Consider the following 24375-nt stretch of genomic DNA (forward strand, 5'->3'; position numbering starts at 1 on the left):
TTAGGAGGTAAATTAAAACATAGGACCTCAAAGGTAGTAATCTCAGGATTGTTACCAGTGCCGCGTGCTAGTCAGAGTAGAAATAGAAGGATATTTCAGATGAATACGTGGCTACAGGAATGGTGCAAGGGGGAGGGATTCAAATTCCTGGGACATTGGAACCGGTTCTGGGGGAGGTGGGACCAGTACAAACTGGACGGTTTGCACCTGGGCGGGACCGGGACCGATGTCCTAGGGGGAGTGTTCGCTAGTGCTGTTGGGGAGGGTTTAAACTAAAATGGCAGGGGGTTGGGAACCTGTGCAGGGAGACAGAGGAAAGGGAAGCAAGGATAGAAACAAAAGACAGGAAGGAGAAAAGCAAAAGTGGAAGGCAGAGAAATCAAGGGTGTAAATCAAACAGGGCTACAGTAAGTAATAATTCTAAAAGGACTAAGAGTGTTAAAAAACAAACCTGAAGGCTTTGTTTCTTAATGCGAGGAGCATTCGTAATAAAGTGGATGAATTAGCTGCGCAAATAGATGTAATTGGAACTACGGAGACATGGCTCCAGGGTGACCAAGGCTGGGAATTCAACATCCAGGGGTATTCAATATTCAGGAAGGACAGGCAAAAAGGAAAAGGAGGTGGGGTAGCATTGCTGGTTAAAGAGGAGATTAACACAATAGTAAGGAAGGATATTAGCTCTGATGTGGAATCTGTATAGGTAGAGCTGAGAAATACCATGGGGCAGAAAACGTTAGTGGGAGTTGTATACAGACTCCCAGACAGTAATGCTGAGGTTGGGGATGACATTAAACGGGAAATTAGAGATGTGTGCAATAAGGCCACAGCAGTTATCATGGGTGACTTTAATCTACATATAAATTGGGCTAACCAAATTAGTAACAATACTGTGGAGCAGAAATTCCTAGAGTGTATACGGGATGGTTTCCTGGACCAATATGTCGAGGAACCAACTAGAGATCAGGCCATCTTAGACTGGGTATTATGTAATGAGAAAGGATTAATTAGCAATGTTGTTGTGCGAGGCCCCTTGGGGAGGAGCGATCATATGATGATAGAATTCTTCATTAAGATGGAGAGTGAAGTAGTTGACTCAGAGACTAGGGTCCTGAATTTAAATAAAGGAAACTACGATGGTATGAGGCGCGAGTTGGCTAGGATGGATTGGGGAATGTTACTTAAAGGGTTGACGGTAGATAGGCAATGGCAAACATTTAAAGATCGCATGGATGAACTACAGAATTTGTTCATCCCTGTTTGGCATAAAAATAAAACAAAAAAGGTGACTCAGCTGTGGCTAACAAGGGAAATTAGGGATAGCATAAGATCCAAGGAGAGGACATATAAATTGGCCAGAAAAAGCAGCAAACCTGAGGATTGGGAGCAGTTTAGGGTTCAGCAAAGGAGGGCAAAGGGATTAATTAAGAGGGGGAAAATAGAGTAAGCTTGCAGGGAACATAAAAACTGACTGTAAAAACTTCTATAGATATGTGAAGAGAAAAAGATTGGTGAAGTCAAGCGTAGGTCCCTTGCAGTCAGAATCAGGGGAATTTATAATGGGGAACAAAGAAATGGCCAAACAATTAAATACATACTTTGGTTCTGTCATCACAAAGGAGGACACAAATAACCTTCCAGAGATGGCGAGGAACATAGGGCTAAAAATTCAGTTTGGGGCGCCAAGCTCGCCTGGGCGCCGGAATTACCGCTGCGTGCGGAGCCACTTGCGCCATCGGGATATTCAGTTTCTGCGCCCCAAATGGAAGCGGGCCGCTAAACGAGGCTTCCTGCGCCCCGCTTGGGGCGCTGAAACTGAATATCGGCGCGCAAAGTGCCGCAGCGCCACCCGCTGCGGCACGGCACGCTGCGGTACTGCAGGCCTTCCTCCCACCGTTAAGGGGGAGGTGCCTGCAACAGCGCGATCCCCGCTCGCGAGTGCCGGCAAATGAGCCCGGCACCAAGGAGAAGTGCCGGGCTCTCGGGAAACAGCCGGCAATGCCGCGGGGGGGGGGGGGGGGGGGTGTCGGAGGCCAGGGACGGAGGTGCGGGCAGGCGGCTGCCGAAAAAGCGGCCGGCCGCACCTCCACCTTAACTAGCGCCACTACCGCCACAGGTTGGCCCATGTACCGGTCGCTATTTGCGGCCGGCGCGGAAGAGGCGGGCGCGACCTAATATGGCGTTCGGGGCGGTAGCGGGGCGCTGCGCACACCGATGACGTCATCGGTGGCGGCGCAGCGCTACAGGCTAACGCCGCCATTAGCGCCCCGCTAAATATCGCGGTGGTTGTGGCCAGTGGCGCTAAAGCCTCTGAGTGGCCTCTTTGGGCGCAAACTGGTGGCGCAAGCAACTGAATTTCTAGGCCATAGTGTCTAATGAGAGGGAGGAATTGAATGAAATCAGTCTTTGTAGGGAAATGGTGTTAGGGAAATTGACGGCATTGAAGGCCGATAAGTCCCCAGGGCCTGATAATCTACATCCTAGGGTACTTAAGGAAGTGGCCCTAGGAATAGTAGATGCATTGCTGGTCATCTTCCAAAATTCTATAGACTCTGGAACAGTTCCCATGGATTGGAGGGTAGCTAATGTAAAACCACTATTTTAAAAAGGTGGTAGAGAGAAAACGGGGAATTATAGAGCGGTAAGCCTGACATCGGTAGTGGGGAAAATGCTAGAGTCCATTATAAAAGATGTACTTGCAGAGCACTTGGAAAACAGTGACAGGATTGGACAAAGTCAACATGGATTTACAAAAGGTAAATCATGCTCAACTAATCTACTGGAATTTTTTGAGGATGTAACTGGTAGAATAGATAGGGGAGAACCAGTGGATGTGGTGTATTTGGACTTTCAGAAGGCTTTCGATAAGGTCCCGCATAAGAGATTGGCGTGCAAAGTTAAAGCACATGGGATTGGGGGTAAGGTACTGTCTTGGAGAGAGAACTGGTTGGCAGACAGGAAGCAAAGAGTTGGAATAAACGGGTCTTTTTCCGAGTGGCAGGCAGTGACTAGTGGGGTACTGCAGGGATCGGTGCTAGGACCCCAGCTATTCACAATATATATTAATGATCTAGACGAGGGAACTAGATGTAATATCTCCAAGTTTGCAGACGACACAAAGCTGGGTGGGCGTGTGTGCTGTGAGGAGGATGCAGAGAAACTCCAGTATGATTTGGACAGGTTGGGTGATTGGGCAGATGCAGGCGGTTAAGGCAGCAAATGGTATGCTGGCCTTCATAGCGAGAGGATTCGAGTACAGGAACAAGGATGTCTTGCTGCATTTGTACAGGGCCTTGGTGAGACCACACCTTGAGTATTGTGTGCAGTTTTGGTCACCTTATCTGAGGAAGGATGTTCTTGCCATGGAGGGAGTGCAGCGAAGATTCACCAGACTGATACCTGGGATGGCAGGAATGACTTTTGAAGAGAGATTGGGTCGATTAGGCTTATATTCGCTAGAGTTTAGAAGAATGAGAGGGGATCTCATTGAAACTTATAAAATTCTAACAGGACTAGACAGACTAGATGCAGGAAGGATGTTTCCGATGGCGGAGGAGTCCAGAACCAGGGGTCACAGTCTAAGGATAAGGGGTAAGCCATTTAGGACTGAGATGAGGAGGAATTTCTTCACCCACAGTGTGGTGAACCTGTGGAATTCTCTACCACAGAAGACAGTTGAGGCCAACTTATTAAATATATTCAAGAAGGAGTTAGATATATTTCTTAAGGCTAAAGGGATCAAGGGATATGGGGAGAAAGCAGGGACAAGGTACTGAATTTGGATGATCAGCCATGATCTCATTAAATGGCGGAACAGGCTCGAGGGGCCGAATGGCCGACTCCTGCTCCTATCTTCTGTGTTTCTATAAGATGGTTGTGGTGATTGAAGGTCAATCATGACAGCCCCAGGACATCGCTGCAGGGGTTCCTCAGGGCAGTGTCCTCGGCCCAACCATCTTCAGCTGCTTCATCAATGACCTTCCCTCCAACATAAGGTCAGAAATGGGGATGTTCACTGATGACTACACAGTGTTCAGTGCCATTCAAATCTCCTCAAATAATGAAGCAGTCCATGCCCGCATGGAACAAGACCTGGACGATGTTCAGGCTTGGGTTGCTAAGTGGCAGGCAACATTCGCACCAGAGGTGCCAGGCAATGACTATCTCCAACAAGCGAGAGTCTAACCACCTCCCCTCGACATTCAACGGTATTACCATCACCGAATCCCCCACCATCAACATCCTGGGGGTCACCATTGAACAGAAACTTAACTGGACCAGCCACATAAATACTGTGGCAACAAGAGTAGGTCAGAGGCTAGGTATTCTGCGGTGAGTGTCTCACCTCCTGACTCCCCAAAGCCTTTCCACCATCTACAAGGCACAAGTAAGGAGTGTGATGGAATACTCTCCACTTGCCTGGATGAGTGCAGCTGCAACAACACTCAAGAAGCTCGGCACCATCCAGGACAAAGCAGCCCATTTGATTGGCACCACATCCAGCACCTTAAACATTCACTCCCTCCACCACCGGCGTACCATGGCTGCAGTGTGTACCATCTACAAGATGCACTGCAGCAACTCGCCAAAGCTTCTTCTCCCAAACCCGCAACCTCTTCCACCTAGAAAGACAAGGGCAGCAGGCGCAAGTGTTAACACCACCACCTCCAAGTTCCCCTCCAAGTCACACACCATCCTGACTTAGAAATATATCGTCGATCCTTCATCATCACTGGGTCAAAATCCTGAAACTCCCGACCTAACAACACTGTGGGAGTACCTTCACCACACGGACATCAGTGGTTCAAGAAGGCAGCTCACCACCACCTTCGAGGGCAGCTAGGGATGGGCAATAAATGCTGGCCTTGCCAGCGACGCCCACATCCCATAAGTGAATAAATGAAAAAAAAAAATCTGTTTTAGAGCTGTTGATTGAGGATGAAATGCTGCTTTATAATTAAAAAGGAATATTACACCCCATAATACCTAATGTATTATTTTGGTGCTAAGGTGTTTACACTGACCTGTCCAATTAAGGCCAGAAAGTTTTCATTGTTAAACGTAAAAACAGCCTGAAGTCACTCAGAGTTTAACTGTTTGGTCAGGCACAAATGCTATTAGTATACTCAGTGCTGTGTGGATCCAGGGTACACCTTGGGAAAGGATAAAAAATTGGCTGAAGGGTAGAAAACAAGTATTATGTCGGAGTGGGAAGGGGGAGGGTACCTAGTGAGGTGCACCAGAGCTCAGTCTTTCTAGCTGCATCAACTAAAATGAGCTGAATTATGTTGCGATCAGCAAGACACATTGGGCCAGAAATTCAGATCGGGGGCTTACCGCGCGTGCAAGCCCGATATGCACTTACCCGACGCGCTGGCCGTTGACCTCCAGGGACGCCTGGAATTCGATTTTGAAAAAGAAGAATCCGGGGCAGCGTATGACGTGACGCTGCCCAGGAGTGCAGCCAGCGCGAAGCCTGTAGCGCGCTGTGCAACTGAGACACGCCCCTTGAGGTCTCAGTTTAACAAGACATGCCCCCAATATTTCTGCCAAGCTGCTAAGCATTTTTACATGCAAAGCAGCAGTTTAAATAGGTTTTTGGAAGTTTTTTGAAGATTTTGGTAACTTTTATAAACTTTTAAAAACGTTTACATTATTTTGAAGAATCTGAAGTAGTTTTAAAGAGAATTAAAGCAATTTAAAGACTTTTAAAAGCCCTAAAAGAATTTTTTAAATTCCATTTATTTATTTAGCAATGTCGTCGTCATACGTGTCTTCACACTGTTCCCTTTGGGGAACTGTATGAAGTGGTGGAAGGATTTATGGCCATGATTAACGCTCATTCCGTGACCGTAACCATCTTTGAACCAGCCATTAGGGCGGTTAGTCCTATGGCGGGAGGGTTTTACGGGCTCCCACAAGCTATACAAGGAGGGGGGGGCCACCCACACCCACGGACGCAAACATCCCACTGGATGTCAACCCAGAATTTAGAGCCGGAGCTCCGACTCCACTTGCCGGGACTGTCTGGAGCGGGGTTCGAAACCCTACCCTGATCTGGCAACAGCGGCGGGGATCCTACCGCTATGCCAAAGGCCCAATCCGATTAGCAAAGTGAAATGGCTGGAATGAGCACAATTCACGGCATTAAAAGAACTCACAATTGAACTGATGATGACCTCAGCAATCTCCTCAAGGAGGTGGAGGCGCAGCGCCTGCTCATCATTGGTAATGAGAAGTCAAAGGCGCCGCAAAAAGGGCAGATGATAGCTTGGTCTTTCAAGTGGCAGCATAGGGCTCCAGTCACGGGGAGGGAAAAGGCGCAGGAAACGTATGGGTGTCACCTTTTGTGCGGAGTGGGCCTTTTGCGTAGCAGTAAGCATCCCTGCCGCTGGGCCAGAAGGAGTAGGGTTTCGAACCCCACTCCAGACAGTCCCGGCAAGTGGAGTCGGAGCTCCAACTATAAATTCTGGGTGGATATCCAGCGGGATACTTGCGTCCGTGGGTGTGGGTGGCCCCCCGCCTCAGATGGGTTGTGGGAGCCCGTAAAACCCTCACGCCATAGGACTAACCACCCTAATGGCTGGTTCAAAGATGGTTACGGTCACGGAATGAGCGTTAATCACGGCCATAAATCCTTCCACCACTTCATACAGTTCCCGAAAGGGAACAGTGTGAGGATACGTACGACGATGACCTCTTGCGCAATGCACCTCCTTGGACCCTCAGTCGCAGATGCGAGGGGGCAAATCGTGCAATTGTTAAATTTTTCATTTTATTGACATGTAAAATGTTGGCCCAGTAATTCCCTTCCAAATGCGCGAGTACGGTCGGGGTACTTACGCGTCTGGCCGGAGGAAATGCCGGTTTTCAGCATGCACAGTGCATGTGGGGAAAACCGGCATTTCCTGTCCTCTGAACGAAGGGGTTCAGAGGCAGAACGCATGCGACTGCACAGGCAGCGCGTGCGCAGTAAAATTCGCCGCTTTCATTCATGCTTTCAGTGAGGTCAAGTCCTTACAACTTACACATGAAAAAAAGCATGGGTACAGTTGCTCCAGAGGCTGCGGAGGAAGATATTTCTTATCGTGGAGCTTCTGAAAGTATGTATGTCTGTATATATTCCTTTGCGTGTTATGTATATATTCCTTTACTTATGTGTATGAATGTATTATTTAATTATGACTTTCAGAGAAAGTAACTTATTGGAAAATCATAATTAAAAACATACATTCATACACATAAGTAAAGGAATATAAAACATACATACATATACGTAAAGGAATATATGCGGACATACATACATAATTACTTATTACTGATGAAAAGTTTCTTTCTTAAAAGTGCTGGAAATGTTACATTACTCATTTTAGAACACTCATTTTCACATTCCATTCACACAGCCACAATTGCTCCTTCTACCTACCGTTCTGAAAACCCGTTTAAAAAAAAAAAAAAATTTAAACTTTAAAACTTACTTAAAATTTCTTAAAATAACTTCCCTCCCTTTCCCAAACAAAAATATTGCCTTTCAGAAGCTCCACGATAAAATATATCTTCCTCCGCAGCCTTGGAACAACTTTACACATGCTTTTTTCAAGTGTAACTTGTAAGGACTTACCCTCACTGAATCCATGAATGAAATCGACGAAGTTCACTGCGCAAGCGCTGCCTGTGCAGTCGCACGCGCTGTGCCTCTGAACCCCTTCGTTCAGAGGACTGGAAATGCCGGCGTTCCCCGCATGCGCTGTGCATGCTGAACGCCGGCATTTCCACCGGCCAGATGCGTGAGTACCCAGACCGTACTCACGCATTTGGACCCGAATTTCTGGCCCATTAAACTAATACTGACACTTCATACTGTAAATGCATACATTACCTGTGATGAAAGGTACAGCAAGGAACCAATCTCAACTGGTTTCTGAAACAGGATGTCATCTACAGCGATCACGTAAGGCCTTGAACCCCTGAAAGCAATCAACAAGGATTTGAGAAAGTTCCAGATATAAAACAGAGGACTTCAGCAACAATGTATTTAAAAATCGAATTAAAGACATATTAACCCGTTATGTTCATACATGCTCCCTTAATTTCTTCCCTGCCCTAGTTTCTCCGTTGCCACACACTATGTGGTCAAGGGGGCGAGCTATTCCCAGGCCTCGTTCAAGATCACACTGAACCAACTGTTTGGAGAAACACAACTGCGATGGCACTGAGCCAGCGAGCATGGACACCTGAAACATTAGATACCAAGAGGGGTGTGTTGTGTATGTAATGTGTGTGCTACTTTGAACCTATGGACAGGACTGCACTACTTGTAGGGCGTAGTGATACGCAGTACCACTCCTGGCCATGGGGTATAAGTAGTACTGTGGGTACTGATCTCCCCTCAGTTCCCGCCTGTGGGCATGAAGTAAAGACCTACGTGCAGTCCCTACCTCCAACCAGTAAAGACCTGTTTGAGTTATACGTTTAAGTCTTTGTGTTAATTGTTCAATACAATACACATACTTAACACTGGCGACGAGTCGGTTCGAACCCTGCGGCAGTTATTCCACGGCGGCTTCGTCCAAAGACAGGACGTTGAAGAGAGGTTTCAATCCTCAACACCCCACTCAAAACTGAAGGGCAGCAGAAATCCTGACAGCTTCCAGCGACTGGAAGCAACAGGCATTAGGACCCTGAAGCCTCCATAACCTCGTGGGTAAGCCAGAGCCCGGGAGGGAGCGAGCAAGAGCCGCGCGAGCGGGTGAGCCAGAGGCCGGGAGCCGCTTCAAGTGCGAGGCGCAGCGCGGGCCAGCGATCGGGACCAAAGGGCCGCACTCGGGCGATCGCGGCGAAGATAAGGGCCGCACTCGGGGGCTGAAGGGAGACGGCGTCGGGGACGGGTGAAGACCGCCAAGCGCGGGAAAACCGCCATTTTGTGGGCGGAGGACGACGGCAAGAGCGGGAAGCCGCCATCTTTGATAACAAGTAAAGAAAATAAAATCTGAGAAATTGCAAATCTACAATGCCTAAACACGGGAATATTAGCACCTTTGATAGTGACCTCGAAGATTGGGCCATATATGTTGAAAGAGTAAAAAATTATTGTAAGGCCAATAAAATTCGTGACCAAGATAAAGCTCTAACATTATTAAATTTAATGGGTGCGAAGACATACGGGCAATTGAAACACCTGTTATCACCAGATGAACCGGCGGATAAGACGTTCGATGAGATTGTTACTGTCCTGAAAGATCATCTAAACCCCACGCCGCTGATGCTAGCGGAACGATTTAAATTTTACGACAGAAGGCAGCTACAGCATGAAAGCAATGCTGAATATTTGCTGGAATTGCGTAAATTAGCGAAATATTGCCAGTTTGGAACGGGACTGACAGATGCACTACGAGACAAATTTGTGTGTGGTTTATTTAAACAGGATACACAAAAGCGACTGCTCGAGGAGAATGAGCTGACGCTTGAGAAGGCGGTCACTATGGCAGCAGCACACGAAGCCGCAGCGAGAGGCACGGCAGTAATGCAGCTACGGTCACCGGAGCTCAGTGCACACAAATTGGGTGTGAGTTTTGGCAAATGTTATCGTTGTGGAAAGACAACGCATGATCAGAACCAGTGTTGGTTTAAAAACCAAGAATGTAGAACTTGTGGTAGGCTTGGACATATAGCTAGAGTATGCAGGTCAGGGAAGAAGACCAGCAACAAGAAGTCACCGCAAGGAAAATACGCAAAGGTACACAAGGTGACCGAACAGGAGTCCGATTCAGACGCTAGCAGTAATGAACTGGCTAGCTTAAGAGTACTCAACGCTGGTAAGGGTGCAGACCTCCAGACAATTTGGGTCACTCTTCAGATAGAAGGAGTCCAAGTAAAACTGGAATTGGACACTGGATCGGCATTGACGGTCATAAATAAGAAAGATTACGGAAAGTTATTCCAACATATTCCCCTACAGGATACGGGGATTATATTGAAAACATACACGGGGCAAAGAGTGTACCCCATCGGGAAAATAGAGGTTGCAGTGGTCCACAAGGGCGAAGACAGTCAAATAATGGACTTATATGTGATATCTGAAGGAGGTCCTCCACTACTAGGACGGGAGTGGATTAGGAAAATGAATATGGACTGGCATTTCCTACAAACAATAACGAGTGAGAACTCGGTGAAGATAGTCGGCCCAGACTCTGGAACGGATGATGGTAAGCCCAACTCAGGTGCAAAAGACAAAGTTTCAGCACAGAATTCCACTGAGCAACAACAACATAGTTTAACTGTGGATTCTGAGTCTGGCAAGTCTACTGATGTGCCCATTTCTGAGGGACACCGGGCTCGAACTCAACTCCATTTCAAACTACAACAGCAATTAGAACAAATGCTTCGCCGTTTTGAGCAAGAGTTGAATGCAACGAGAGTTCTTTGATATAGAGTTGGAGAGTCTGGAAAGACAACAGAAGCAGCTGATGGAGAAAATGGAGCAGGAGCACACAAAACGTCTGATGTCAGAGGAGTTAACGGTCAGCCAACTCCTGCATATGCTGAAGGACAGGACTCTGAAATGGGAAAAACTTGAACACGAACTTCAATATTCAAACGAAAGGGGTTCGGAGCTCTCAAAGGTTATTGGAAGAGCTGAGGTGGCAACACAGACTGAGATGACTGCAACAGAGCAGCCCTTGGATGCCAAAAGTACGCTGACTCACGTCAACGTAGAACAACAGACCATTGAAACAGCTGCTCCGGTAGAGGGATTGAATAGTCCGATCAATCAATCTCCAAAAGAAGTTGAAGTAGTAAAATCTCAAATGAGGTCATTAGTAAACGACTTGCTGAAAGCCCAGAAAAAGCTGGATGAAGAGGTACGCATGAAGAAGTCTCTTCAGGAAAGATGTCTGGACTTGGAACAAAAGCTGGCTAACGCCCAGCTGGGTATGGAGGAAATAGAAGACCCTCTCGCTGGCCTAGATCAGGACGACACCGAATATTACTATGTCCTGTCCTGCCCAACTTGTAACTTCGACTCCCACCATACAGAAATCATGGAGGAGCACCGAAAGTCTACGGAACATCGGGAGAAGGTGGCTCTACTACGGAAAAAGGAGGAAGAGAAGGAGGAACTGCGCATGCAGCTGGCAGCTGACAGTGGAGCCCAGAGAGTCTCCAAGAAGCAGAAAAGGAAAAGTCGAAACAGAAGATGACCCATCTGAACCATTATTACCTCTACCAGATCACACACGTGGTCCCTCCGAACGGAGCCAATTCAGTTCGGAAGTTCAAACTGTTAAATCCATGGAAGGACTATTGAATGAGTCACTCCAGCAACGTGAACCGACTACACCACAGAGATTGAATCTGTGAACTGTTTTCCGCAGAGACTGAATCTGTGATCTGTTTTGACATGAAGTTATCTATGTATCTATGTTATTCTGTTATGTAAACCTGAAGTTATATATGTATATAGGTTATTACGTTATGTTAAATGGGGAGATGACTGTAAAGCTAAGAAGGGAGGAATGTTGTGTATGTAATATGTGTGCTACTTTGAACCTATGGACAGGACTGCACTACTTGTAGGGCGTAGTGATACGCAGTACCACTCCTGGCCATGGGGTATAAGTAGTACTGTGGGTACTGATCTCCCCTCAGTTCCCGCCTGTGGGCATGAAGTAAAGACCTACGTGCAGTCCCTACCTCCAACCAGTAAAGACCTGTTTGAGTTATACGTTTAAGTCTTTGTGTTAATTGTTCAATACAATACACATACTTAACAGGGTGCACTAGTTATCCTGGCACCAGTGGACAGGCCCTTTTCACTTGGCACTGTAAGCTTCTGGAGATGCAGACGGGCAAACAGAGCCAATGAGTGAAATCTGCCCATAACATTTCCTAGATTACAACAGTGACTCCACTTCAAAAGTACCTCATTGTCTGTAAAGCACTTTGGGACATCCAGTGGTCGTAAAAGCTATATAAATGCAAGTCTTTCTTTTTTAACTTTCATAAAGACGGATTACCTACCCAGGGTTAGACTTTTTGAAAGACTACTGATAATGTAGGGTCAAGGTTAAATGAGTAGAGGGAAAGCAGGCAAATCTGGGCTGCCTGGAAGCACTTGAATTACAGCAACCCATTTAATTGTCTGTCTAAAGCCTGGGAGCAAGGTTTTGGAGAAACAAGGTCAAAATCAGTCGAAACTATCAATGAAGGAGAAGTGCAACTAGAGAGTTCTAATTCCCAAACTCTATCAGTACATATGCACAATATACACAAAATATAAGGTTCTTACCCATAGACACAAGCATTTGCCCATGCCAAATCAAAGGCTTTCCTCATCAGAAACCCACCAAAGATTTTGTTGAAAATATTACGTTCCTGATGTTAAAAAAAAGACAAGTTACTGTACTGTTCACCTATAAAGTGCACCAACAGTTCAATCATAGATCTGCACCGCTTTAATAAGCATACACTTCAATGTAAAGAGAAACATCTTCACTTTCAAATGAGCGGAAAGGAAATTTAATAAAAACTTTATTAAAAAAAAATTGGTTGAGACATTTAGTGTTCCTCAATAAATGGCTGAATAAGAACATGACTCAAACACCGCCAGAGATAAAAACAGAATTATTAGTAATATATTAAGGGCGTTATCTAAAGGAATGGCATTGAAAAATTAAGCAAAAATATCAAGCTAGGGTTGGAAATTATGAGAAATTTGGGTACAGTTCACAAAATCCCTCTATTTGAGAAAATTGTGTAAATCATTCCAAAAGCAAGAAGCATGTAAGCACAGAGCTGCAACTAATACAGTAGACTTAAAGGGCTTACTATCTTTGTAATGCTAAATTTGATGACTTCCTCCTCCACCCCCCAGTTTGCGAAATAGTAAGAGCTGGCTTCCGCCCTGTGTGCAGATGTAAAGGCCTTTTGACAAGCAAACCACAGTTATAGTGGAGCCTTAAAAATACTCGATTACTTTCATAGTTCAGCCCCCATTTACAACACCCCATTCTGTCCTGTAGTTTCTCACCCTAATCAGCACCACTTGAAGCTCATCACTTATTGTCTGTGCACTTATCCATTTTTGCTCAGCCTCCACTACCTCCTCCTTCAATAGGACTGAGGTATAGTTCTAAAAGGGAGGCCTCAAATACAGTGTGTGCTGGAAGAAACAAAGTGGCTCATATAACAGCTTACATTTATATAGCGCCTTTAACGTAGTAAAACGTCCCAAGGCCGTTCACAGGAGCATTTTCAAACAAAATTTGACACCGAGCCACATAAGGAGATATTAGGACAGGTGACGAGGTGGGTTTTAAGGAGCGTCTTAAAAGGAGGAAAGAGAGGTAGAGGGGTTTAGGGAGGGAATTCCAGAGCTTAGCGCCTTGGCAGCTGAAGGCACGGCCACCAATGGTGGAGCAATTAAAATCGGGGATGTGCAAGAGACTTGTAGGACTGGAGGAGGTTACAGAGATAGGGAGGTGCGAGGCTATGCAGATTTGAAAACAAGGATGAGAATTTTAAAATTGAGGTGTTGCTTAACTGGGAGCCATTGTAGGTCAGTGAGCACAAGGGTGATGGATGAACGGGACATGGAACAAATTTGGATACAAGCAGAGTTTTGGATGAGCTTAAGTTTATGGACGGTAGAAGATGGAGGGGCAGGCCAGGAGTGCGTTGGAATCGTCACGTCTAGAAGTAACAAAGGCATGGATGAGGGTTTTAGCAGCAGATGAGCTGAGGCAGGAGCGAAGTCGGGTGATGTAATGCAGGTATAAATAGACGATCTTAATAATGGCGTGGATATGTGGTCGGAAGCTCACCTTGGGGTCAAATACGACTCCAAGGTTGCGAACAGTCTGGTTCATCCTTAGCTGCCTGGGAGAGAGATGGAGTCGGTGACTAGGGAACAGAGTTTGTGGCGGTCTTCCCAATATTTAGTTGGAGGAAATTACTGCTCATCCAATACTGATGTCGGACAAGCAGCCTGACAAATCAGTCAGTGGAGAGATTGAGAGAGGTGGAGCTGAATGTCGCCAGAGTACATGTGGAACCTGATGATGTGTTTTCAGATGATGTCGCCGAGGGGCAGCATGTAGATGAGAAATAGGAGGGGGCCAAGGATAAATCCCTGGGGGCCACCAGAGGTAACAGTGCAGGAGCAGGAAGAGAAGCCATTGCAGGTGATTCTCTGGCTACAACTGGATAGACAAGAATGGAACCAGGCGAGTGCAGTCCCACCCAGCTGGACGACGGTGGTGAGGCGTTGGAGGAGGATGGCGTGGTCAATTGTGTCAAAGACTGCAGACAGGTTGAGAAGGAAGAGGAGGGATAGTTTACCATTGTCAGTCACATAGGGTGTCATTTGCAATTTTGATAAGAACCGTTTTGGTACTGTGGCAGGAGCAGAAGCCTGATTGGAGAGATTCAAACATGGATTTCCAGGAAAGATGGGCATGGATTTGGGAGGCGACAGCACGTTCAAGGACTTGAGAGGAAAGAGAGGTTGGAGATGGGGTGGTCGTTTGCAAGGATAGAAGGGTTAAGGGTTGGTTTTTTGAGAGTAGTGATGACGGCAGATTTGAAGGGGAGGGGACAGTGCCTGAGGAGAGAGAACCATTAACATTAAAAGTTCAAGTCTGCGTTCCTTGGACTTAAGGATGAGGGCTGTACCAGGGAGGCTGACCAGGATGAGAGTAATGGTTTTAATGGGGGCAAGGGCATCTAAGGTGGAGGTGATTGGTGCGATTGAGTAGAACTGTTGTAGTGAATGGAGTACGAAAGGCTAGACAGTGGGATTTTGAAAGTGCTGTTGTAAGTGACTTGAGGCAGAGTTTTTTCCAGGGGTGGACACAGATGGAAGTGGGGTTGAGAAGAGGAAGGGGATGTGGGTGGACAGCGATACAAGGAAATGATCAGAGATATCATGGATATCCTCTTTGGTAAAAGGTTGCAGTTAACATTGGGATCGCGGACTGCAGAGAATGGCTGAATGCTTATACGGTTTCCTACCTGTGGCATGCAGCTTGGATGTTGAATGGTGTACTCCTGCTTTTTCTAGCTCTATGTCCCTGCCTTGAGCTGCTATTTTACAACCTCTCCTAGCTTACAAAGCTTTCTTGGATCAAGACTCACTGGATTATATCTACACTAGAGGGCTGACAAATTTCACTTCAATCCCTTTCAGAAACATAGAATAGTACAGCGCAGGAGGCCATTCAGCCCATCGAGTCTGCGCCGGCTCTTTCAATGAGCAATCCAGTCAGTCCCACTCCCCCACCCTTTCTCCATATCTCTGCAATTTTTTCTCCTTCAAGTATTTGCCCAATTCCCTTTTGAAGGCTACTATTGAATCTGTACCCACCGCCCTATCACTCAGTGCATTCCAAATCCTAAACACTCGTTGCGTAAAAAAGTTTTTCCTCGTGTCGCTTCTGGTTCTTTATCCAATCACATTAAATCTGTGTCCTCTGGTTATCGATCCTTCAGCCATTGGAAACAGTTTCTCTTTATTTACTCTATCAAAACCCTTCATGATTTTAAACACTTCTATCAAATCTCCTCTTAGCCTTCTCTGCTCGAAGGAGAACAATCCCAGCTTCTCCAGTCTATCCACATAACTGTAATCCCTCATCCCTGGAACCATTCTCGTAAATCTCTTCTGTACCCTTTTCAAAGCCTTCACATCCTTAACAGGTGTCTGAGCAAAGATTTTCTCCCAATTAAATATTGGGAAGACGGAAGCCATTGTTTTCGGTCCCCACCACAAACTCCGTTCCCTAGCCACTGACTCCATCTCTCTCCCTAACATCTGTCTGAGGCTGAACCACACTGTTCGCAACCTTGGTGTCATATTTGACCCTGAATTGAGCTTCCGACCACATATCCGCAGCATAACAAAGACTGTCTATTTCCACCTCTGTAACATCGCCCATCTCCGCCCTTGCCTCAGCTCATCCGCTGCTGACACCCTCATCCATGCCTTTGTTACCTCTAGACTTGACTATTGCAACGCACTCCTGGCTGGCCTCCCACATTCCACCCTACGCAAACTTGAGGTCATCCAAAACTCGACTGCCCGTGTCCTAACTCGCTCCAAGTCCCCTGTGCTCGCTGACCTACATTGGCTCCCAGTTAAGCAGCGCCTCGATTTCAAAATTCTCATCCTTGTTTTCAAATCTATCCACAGCCTCACCCCTTCCCATTTCTAATCCCCTTCAACCCCACAACCTCCACCCCCCAATCAATGACTATACTAAAGGAGTCTCCAGGGCTTTCGCCTAAAATATCGCTGTGATCATCCACGCAAACATTTTTGCGGCCTTGAGAGAGAGAGAGAGGGAGAGGGAGGATCGGAGGGGAGAGGTGGTCAGGAACACAGGTTTTTTGGGGGGGGGGGGGAAAAGAGAAGAGGAACGAGCATGGAGGGCACAGTGGGGATGGGGGAAGAACGTGATCCAGGTCTAAGGGGGGGGGGGGGGGGGTGGGAAATGAGAGTGAGAACGTGATCCAGATAGTAAGATGTATCGCGTTCTTCCAACCCCACCCCCTTTACACACGCACCACGTTCTCCCTCTCCTGCCCCCAGGCCTGGTTGATTTCCCGGAATGTAGTCACTATTCACTTCATACTCCATAAACCTGTTAGCAATCCGTGACCCACGCACAATGTCCCTTCTATGGGGGTGGTGGGGGAAAGTCAGGAACTTGTTGGGGGGAGGTCAGAAAATTGGATGGGGGGAGGTCAGGAACTCGGTGGGCGGGGGCAGGTCAGGCCCTTGGGCAGGGGGGAGAATGGCAGAAACTTGGGGGGAGGTCAGGAACTTGGGACGGTGGGGGCAGGATCTTGTTCGGGGGTGGGAGAAGGTCTTAACCCACGAGGGTGAGCCCCGTTTGTTCCAAGTGAGCTCTGTTCTGTCTCCTGGAGTAGGCAGTCAGAATGGCTCGAATTACACTTTGCAAATTAACTGATGTCGGCAGGGAAGATTAATTACACATTCCAGAAAAAGTGCTGGGTGTGTCTTGCCCTCCAAGGGGACCAATCAGTAATCAGGCCTGGTCATCCAAGGGGACCAATCAGAACTTTGGTGTCCATTTAAATACCACAACACCAGAGGGAGCAAGAACATGCAGCTGACAGCAACAATTACTGAGAAAGAACAGAGAAAAGGTGGGGGGGGGGGGGGAGGAAGAATTTCAACCTGCTGCTCTTCGAAATAGTACCATGGGATCTTTTACATCCACCTGAGAGCGCAGACGGGGCCTCGGTTTAACGTCTCATCTGAAAGACGGCACTTCTGATAGTGCAGCACTCCCTCAGCACTGCACTGGAGTGTCAGCCTAGATTTTTGTGCTCAAGTCTCTGGAGTGGGACTTGAACCCACAACCTTCTGAGGGTGCTGCCCACTGAGCCACGGCTGACACACGAGCAATGCAGATAAATTGAAGTCTTAAATTCTACAAAGAAAATGAGTTGAATTTCTCCCATCGATAGGTCACCTTGTAAATGCACCAGTTCTGGCGAAAGGTCATTGACCTGAAACGTTAACTCTGTTTCTCTCTCCACTGATGCTGCCTGACCTGCTGAGTATTTCCAGCATTTTCTGTTTTTATTTCAGATTTCCAGCATCCGCCGTATTTTGCTTTTGTAAATGCACCACATTGGTAGTGAGCCATAGAAACAAGGAAGGTTCAATCCTTGGTTTGAACAAGAGTCTGCTGGTGCAATCAGCAGAGCACTTGGAGCAATACTGACAGGGAAAAGAAGCATCAGCTTGGGTACTCGACACTGATCAGAAAACCCTGTAGGGAGGTGTACATTTCTGGATGCCTGGTAAAGGTTGGGTTTAACGATTGTGGCCCTCATGCTCATACATGAAGAATATGATTACCTGGGTGAAATATTGGAGGGATACCAACACCCATTGAACTTTACCTAGTATGAGTCACTGCTTTCAGAAGGGACATAAAGGGGAAAAACCAGGGAGAGGGAAAAGAATTATAAGGAAAGGGGTCATTTTTTCTATTAGCTTTTAACTTATGCCAGTCAAGTAAATTTCTGTTAGAAGGCTGGAAATGTCACATTTCAGTTTCATTTCCAGTGAAATGAAAAGCAAAGACAGGAACATGCAGCTGATAAGATAAATACCACAGATACTGTGGCTACAAGAGCAGGTCAGAGGCTGGGTATTCTGCGGCGAGTGTCTCACCTCCCGACTCCCCAGAGCCTTTCCACCATCTACAAGGCACAAGTCAGTAGTGTGATGGAATAATTTCCACTTACCTGGATGAGTGCAGCTCCAACAACACAAGAAGCTCAGCACCATCCAGAACAAAGCAGCCCGTGTGATTGGCACCCCATCCACCACCTTAAACATTCACTCTGTCCACCGGCACACCATGGCTGCAGTGTGTACCATCTACAAGATGCACTGCAGCAACTCACCAAGGCTTCTACGACAGTGCCTCAGACCCGCGATCTCCACTGAGGAGGACAAGGGCAGCAGGAACTCCACCACCTCCAAGTTCCACTGCAAGTCACATACCATCCTGACTTGGACATTTCTCGCCATTCCTTCATTGTCGCTGGTTCAAAACCCTGGAGCTCCCTCCGTAACAGCAATGTGGGAGCATCTTCACCACACTGATTGCAGCAGTTCAAGGCGGCCCACCACCACCTTAAACATTCACTCCCTCCACCACCGGCGTACCGTGGCTGCAGTGTGTACCATCTACAAGATGTACTGCAGCACTCGCTAAGGCTTCTTCGGCAGCACCTCCCAAACCCGCGACCTCTTCCACCGAGAAGGACAAGGGCAGCAGACGCATGGGAACACCACCACCTCCAAGTTCCCCTCCAAGTCACACACCATCCTGACTTGGAAGTCTATCGCCGATCCTTCATCGTCGCTGGGTCAAATTCCTGGAACTCCCTCCCTAACAGCACTGTGGGAGTACCTTCACCACACGGACTGCAGCGGTTCAAGAAGGCAGCTCACCACCACCTTCTCGAGGGCAATAAATGCTGACCATGCCAGCGACGCCCAGATCCCATAAACGAATTTAAAAAAAAAGTTAATTGGATGAGGTAATGTGGAAACCTCCAGAGTGAAAGAATGGTTTAAAAGGTGGATGTTTAGAATAAATACTTCAGAATTCAAGTAAGGTCTGACCAACCAACTGCACCGATATCAGCGCTGCAAGTGTGCTGTTAAGTGTAGTATGAGTAATTACTATCAATAACAGTTTGCACTCTATGCTTAATACTCTGTAAACATCAATAAATGCCTTTGAACAGTACTATTTTGAGGAGCAACTTATAAACTTCTAAGAACAACCATTCCCCAACAGAATCAGCAAACCAAAGTGAGAGTAAAAGCATCAGAGTATTTTTCAATAAACAATGAAACTGCCTAAAAGATCATTCTGAGCATTCATCACTCTGCATAAAGAGGGGTGTCATCATTTTTGGGTTTCGTGCTAGATATTCTGTCTGATTCAGCTTCACCTGCAACTCCTAGAAACATTCCATGTGTCCCCCATTATCTGGAGTGGTTCTTCACTGCCCAATATCTGGTTAAAAAGTATAGTTCCTGGGGATTATAACGGAACACTTGCTCCCCATACCCGCAACTGGAACACTGCATGTGCAATCTCCTCTTTTTACAGACGGAAACCGTGCTCCACTTTTGGCACTTCGCTGCACAATGGAAATACCTCAGCCAATTTTCCTTGCCCTCTGTGAAGAGACACTACCTGTCTCCTTAACCTCCTGAGACCCCAAAACCCAGTCTAAGGGGGGGGCCTCAGACTCTGGCCCTTCCACTCCATACAACTAAGAAATGGCTCAACAGCTAACGAGGGAGAATGATTTTCGGTATCTAGCTGTCTCAGGCCCAGGGTAATCACATCCAGAGAAACATAGAAGATAGGAGCAGGAGTAGGCCGTTCGGCCCCTCGAGCCTGCTCCGCCATTCAATGAGATCATGGCTGATCATCCAAATTCAGTACCCCGTTCCTGCCTTCTCCCCATATCCCTTGATCCCTTTAGCCTTAAGAAATATATCCAACTCCTTCTTGAATATATTTAATGAATTGGCCTCCACTGCCTTCTGTGGTAGAGAATTCCACAGGTTCACCACTCTCTGGGTGAAGAAATTCCTCCTCATCTCAGTCCTAAATGGCTTACCCCTCATCCTTAGACTATGACCCCCTAGTTCTGGACTCCCCGGCCATCAGGAACATCCTTCCTGCATCTAGTCTGTCCAGGCTTGACAGAATTTTATAGGTTTCGATGAGATCCCCTCTCAATCTTCTAAACTCCAGTGAGTACAAGCCCAATCAACCGAATCTCTCCTCATACGTCATTCCTGCCATCCCAGGTATTAGCCTGGTGAATCTTCACTGCACTCCTTCCATGGCAAGAACGTCCTTCCTCAGATAAGGTGACCAAAACTGCACACAATACTCAAGGTGCGGTCTCACCAGGCCCTGTACAACTGCAGCAAGACATCCTTGTTCCTGTACTCGAACCCTCTTGCTACGAAGGCCAACATACCATTTGCCTTCTTAACCGCCTGCTGCACCTGCATGCTTACCTTCAGCGACTGGTGCACAAGAACACCCAGGTCTCTTTGCACTTCCCCTTCTCCCAATCTATTGCCATTCAAATAATAATCTGCCTTCCTGTTTTTGCCACCAAAGTGGATAACCTCACATTTATCCACATTATAGTGCATTTGCCATGTTTCTGCCCAATCACCCAACCTGTCCAAATCGTACTGGAGTTTCACAACATCCTCCTCACAGCATACCCTCCCACCCAGCTTTGTGTCGTCTGCAAATTTGGAGATACTACATCCAAGTCCCTCGTCCAGATCATTAATATATATTGTGAACAGCTGGGGTCCAAGGACCGATCCTTGCGGTACCCCACTAGTCACTGCCTGCCACTTGGAAAACGACCCGTTTATTCCAACTCTTTGCTTTCTATCTGCCAACCAGTTCTCTATCCAAGTCAATACCTTGCCCCCAATCCCAAGTGCCTTAATTTTACAAGCTAATCTCTTATGCAGGACCTTATCGAAAGCCTTCTGAAAGTCCAAATACACCACATCCACTGGTTCTCCCTTATCTATTTTACCAGTTACATCCTCAAATAATTCCAGTAGATTAGTCAAGCATGATTTACCTTTTGTAAATCCATGTTGACTTTGTCCGATCCTGTCACTGCTTTCCAAATGCTCTGCTATTACATCTTTTATAATGTACTCTAGCATTTCCCCCACTACCGATATCAGGCTTACCGGTCTATAATTCCCCACTTTTTCTCTACCACCTTTTTTTGAATAGTGGGGTAACATTAGCTACCCTCCAATCCATGGGTACTGTTCCAGAGTCTATCGAGTTCTGGAAGATGACCAACAATGCATCTACTATTTCTAGGGCCACTTCCTTAAGTACCCTAGGATGTAGATTATCAGGCCCTGGGGATTTATCGGCCTTCAATCCCGTCAACTTCCCCAACACCATTTCCCTACAAATACTGATTTCTTTCATTACCTCTAGCTGGTTGGTTCTTGTAATGACAAAAACTCTCATTCCTCAGCTAAAACTAGTTCAGGAACACTTTCATTTCTAGAGTACCTTTAATGTAGATAAACACCCCAAGACATTTTACAGAGAGGGAGAAAATGGAAATAGATGAATAGAATGGACCTGTAAGCAGCACTCGGGATAGCTATAGTTCATTGAGCAGATTTAACAGATGTCTTAACAAGAAATAAGTTTTAATATCCATAAAATGATCACATTGAATTCTTACAGTTGTCACATACCTGTGGATGACATATCTCCAGACTTTTAAGCTTTGTTTGTTCCATCCACACTGAATTCTCTGGTAAGATCCGACTGCGGAAGCTTACTGTCCTAAAAAAATATCAGTTAGTGGCTAGTTTGTGAAGAGGAGCAACTAAATATTTGAGTTCTTTCTTCTTTCAATCACCCATCTCCACATCAGTCTGCTATGCTTCCAAAGTCAGTGCCACGCTAAACTCAGCACAATAATGGTGGCCTAGGCTAATGGATGCTTAGCTTTGGATACCCCATTCAAATTTAAAAGCCAGCAAAAAATTGCTACAGAATTTATCCCAGAACAGGCATCAGCCTTGGCTCAGTGTCGCAAGGTCTTGGATTCAAACCCACACCAGGACTTGAGCACAATCAAGACTGACTGTAGGTTTCAGGGATAATTAGAAAAATGACTTACATTAGGATAACGTGATAGGAGCAGAAAGCTTCACGGGTTAACTAGTATAGAGGGTATAGCATGTTGTCGAAAACATCTCTTTTGTATTCCTTCAGGCACTAGACCCTTAGATGAGAATTGTATTACATGACTTTAGGAGTGTATAAATTTAGTTAGCAAGGTTATCATGGATACAGAAGTATAATGGAGAAAGTGCTGAACAGAGAAACCTTAAATGAGTTTAATGACGAGGTCTACTTTCTGAAGTACAGAGCCAGACAAAACCAGTTTCTACCATTTTTCAAACAAAGAGAATCAATCGCACGTGGTGCTGTGGTTACATCATATCCGGTGACCAGAAGTAAAGGTGCTGGGGGAGAAGTATAAAGGTTGGTGTATTCTAGTAGCCTGGTGGATGCAGCTTGGACTTGAGACACTGGAGATCAACCTCAAGGCATCTAAAGTTCCATCCAATGAGCTGACCTGATGTAAGTTACTGTCAACATGCAGGAATTGCATGTTTACTATGATTAATATATAAATGCAAAGATAAGGCAGAAGCTAAGTCTTGTATTTCCTAATAACTATAGACTAGTCAGCTTAACATCAGTGGTAGGAAAAAATAATGGAATCCCTACTAAAGGAGAAAATTAAAGAACATCTAGAAACCAAAAATATAATAAATAGTCAGCATGCATTTCAAAAGGGGAAGTCTTGCTTGACCAGCCGAATTGAATTTTTGAAGAGGTAACAGAGAGTAGACACGGGTAATGTAGTAGATGTAATTTGTCTAGATTTTCAAAAGGCCTTCAATAAGGTACCACATACAGGAAACTTTGTGATATCCGGCACCAACGGGACCGGCGTGTTGCCGATCTATCAAAACTGCCGAACATACAAAGTTAACGTTGAAGCATACGGAGGTTTTCATCTCCGTATCTGACAACAAACACTGTTGCTTAGCAACAGCTTCTAAAGAGTCGGCTGCAGCTGCAAGCGTCTCTAGCTGAAGCTGTTGCTATAGCTACAGACCTTGCAGTGGCTGACTGGGAAAAAAAAAGAACGAGATCTAAAAAAACTTACAGAAAACGGCTCCTGATTTTTGCCGTTAGATCGAGTATTCCGGACATACAACCTCCGGATAAACCAAAGTTTCCTGTAATAGACTAATGAATGAGGTCAGAGAACGCAGAGTCAGGGGACAAGTAGAATGGATAGTTAGTTGGCTTCAGGACAGAAAGCAGAGAGTAGGGGTAAAGGGTACATAAGAACATAAGAAATAGGAGCAGGAATAGGCCACGAGGCCACTCTAGCCTGCTCCGCCATTCAATAAAATCATGGCTGATCTTGGGCTCAAAGCCACTTCCCTGCCCGCTCCCCATAACCCTTCACTCCCTTATCTTGCAAAAATCTGTCTATCTCCACCTTAAATGTATTTAATGACCCAGCCTCCACGGCTTTCTGGGGCAGAGAATTCCACAGATTTACAACCTTCTGAGAGAAGAAATTCCTCCTCATCTCAGTTCTAAAAGGGAGATCCTTTATTGTGAAACTATGCCCCCGAGTTCTAGATTTCCCCACGAGGGGAAACATCCTCTCTGCATCTACCTTGTCGAGCCCCCTCAGTATCTTATATGCTTCAATAAGATCACCTCTCATTCTTCTAAATTCCAATGAGTATAGGCCCAACCGGCTCAACCTATCTTCATAAGCCAACCCCCTTATCTCTGGAATTAACCTAGTGAATCGTCTCTGAACCGCCTCCAATGCAAGTATATCCTTCCTTAAATAAGGAGACCAAAACTGTACGCAGTACTCCAGGTGTGGTCTCACCAATACCCTGTACAGTTGTAGCAGGACTTCCCTGCTTTTATACTCCAACCCCCTTGTAATAAAGGCCAACATTCCATTTGCCTTTTTAATTACTTGCTGTACCTGCATGCTAACTTTTTGTGTTTCATGCACAAGGACCCCGAGGTCCCTCTGAGCTGTAGCATTTTGTAATCTCTCTCCATTTAAATAATAATTTGCTTTTTTTATTTTTCCTGCCAAAGTGGATAACCTTGCACTTTCCCACATTATACGCCATCTGCCAAATGTTTGCCCACTCACTTAGCCTGTCTATATCCC

At 46.2% G+C, this 24375-nt stretch overlaps 1 protein-coding gene across 7 annotated transcripts in view; it reads right to left on the minus strand.

The window, feature by feature from the left end:
• Nucleotides 1-24375, minus strand: part of acot9.1 (acyl-CoA thioesterase 9, tandem duplicate 1) — an 85444-nt gene that overhangs the window by 6967 nt on the left and 54102 nt on the right. For all 7 annotated transcript variants that reach the window (XM_085998587.1, XM_085998588.1, XM_085998591.1 and 4 more), the window contains 3 exons: nucleotides 21836-21926; nucleotides 12290-12375; nucleotides 7880-7967 (listed from right to left, as the gene is read on the minus strand). In XM_085998587.1, the coding sequence (XP_085854713.1) occupies nucleotides 7880-7967; nucleotides 12290-12375; nucleotides 21836-21926 (265 nt within the window). The remainder of the gene's footprint in view (nucleotides 1-7879; nucleotides 7968-12289; nucleotides 12376-21835; nucleotides 21927-24375) is intronic.

Source organism: Somniosus microcephalus, chromosome 10, assembly GCF_052327205.1.
Source record: "Somniosus microcephalus isolate GS21.2 chromosome 10, FLI_Smic_1.0, whole genome shotgun sequence".
NCBI lineage: Eukaryota > Metazoa > Chordata > Chondrichthyes > Squaliformes > Somniosidae > Somniosus > Somniosus microcephalus.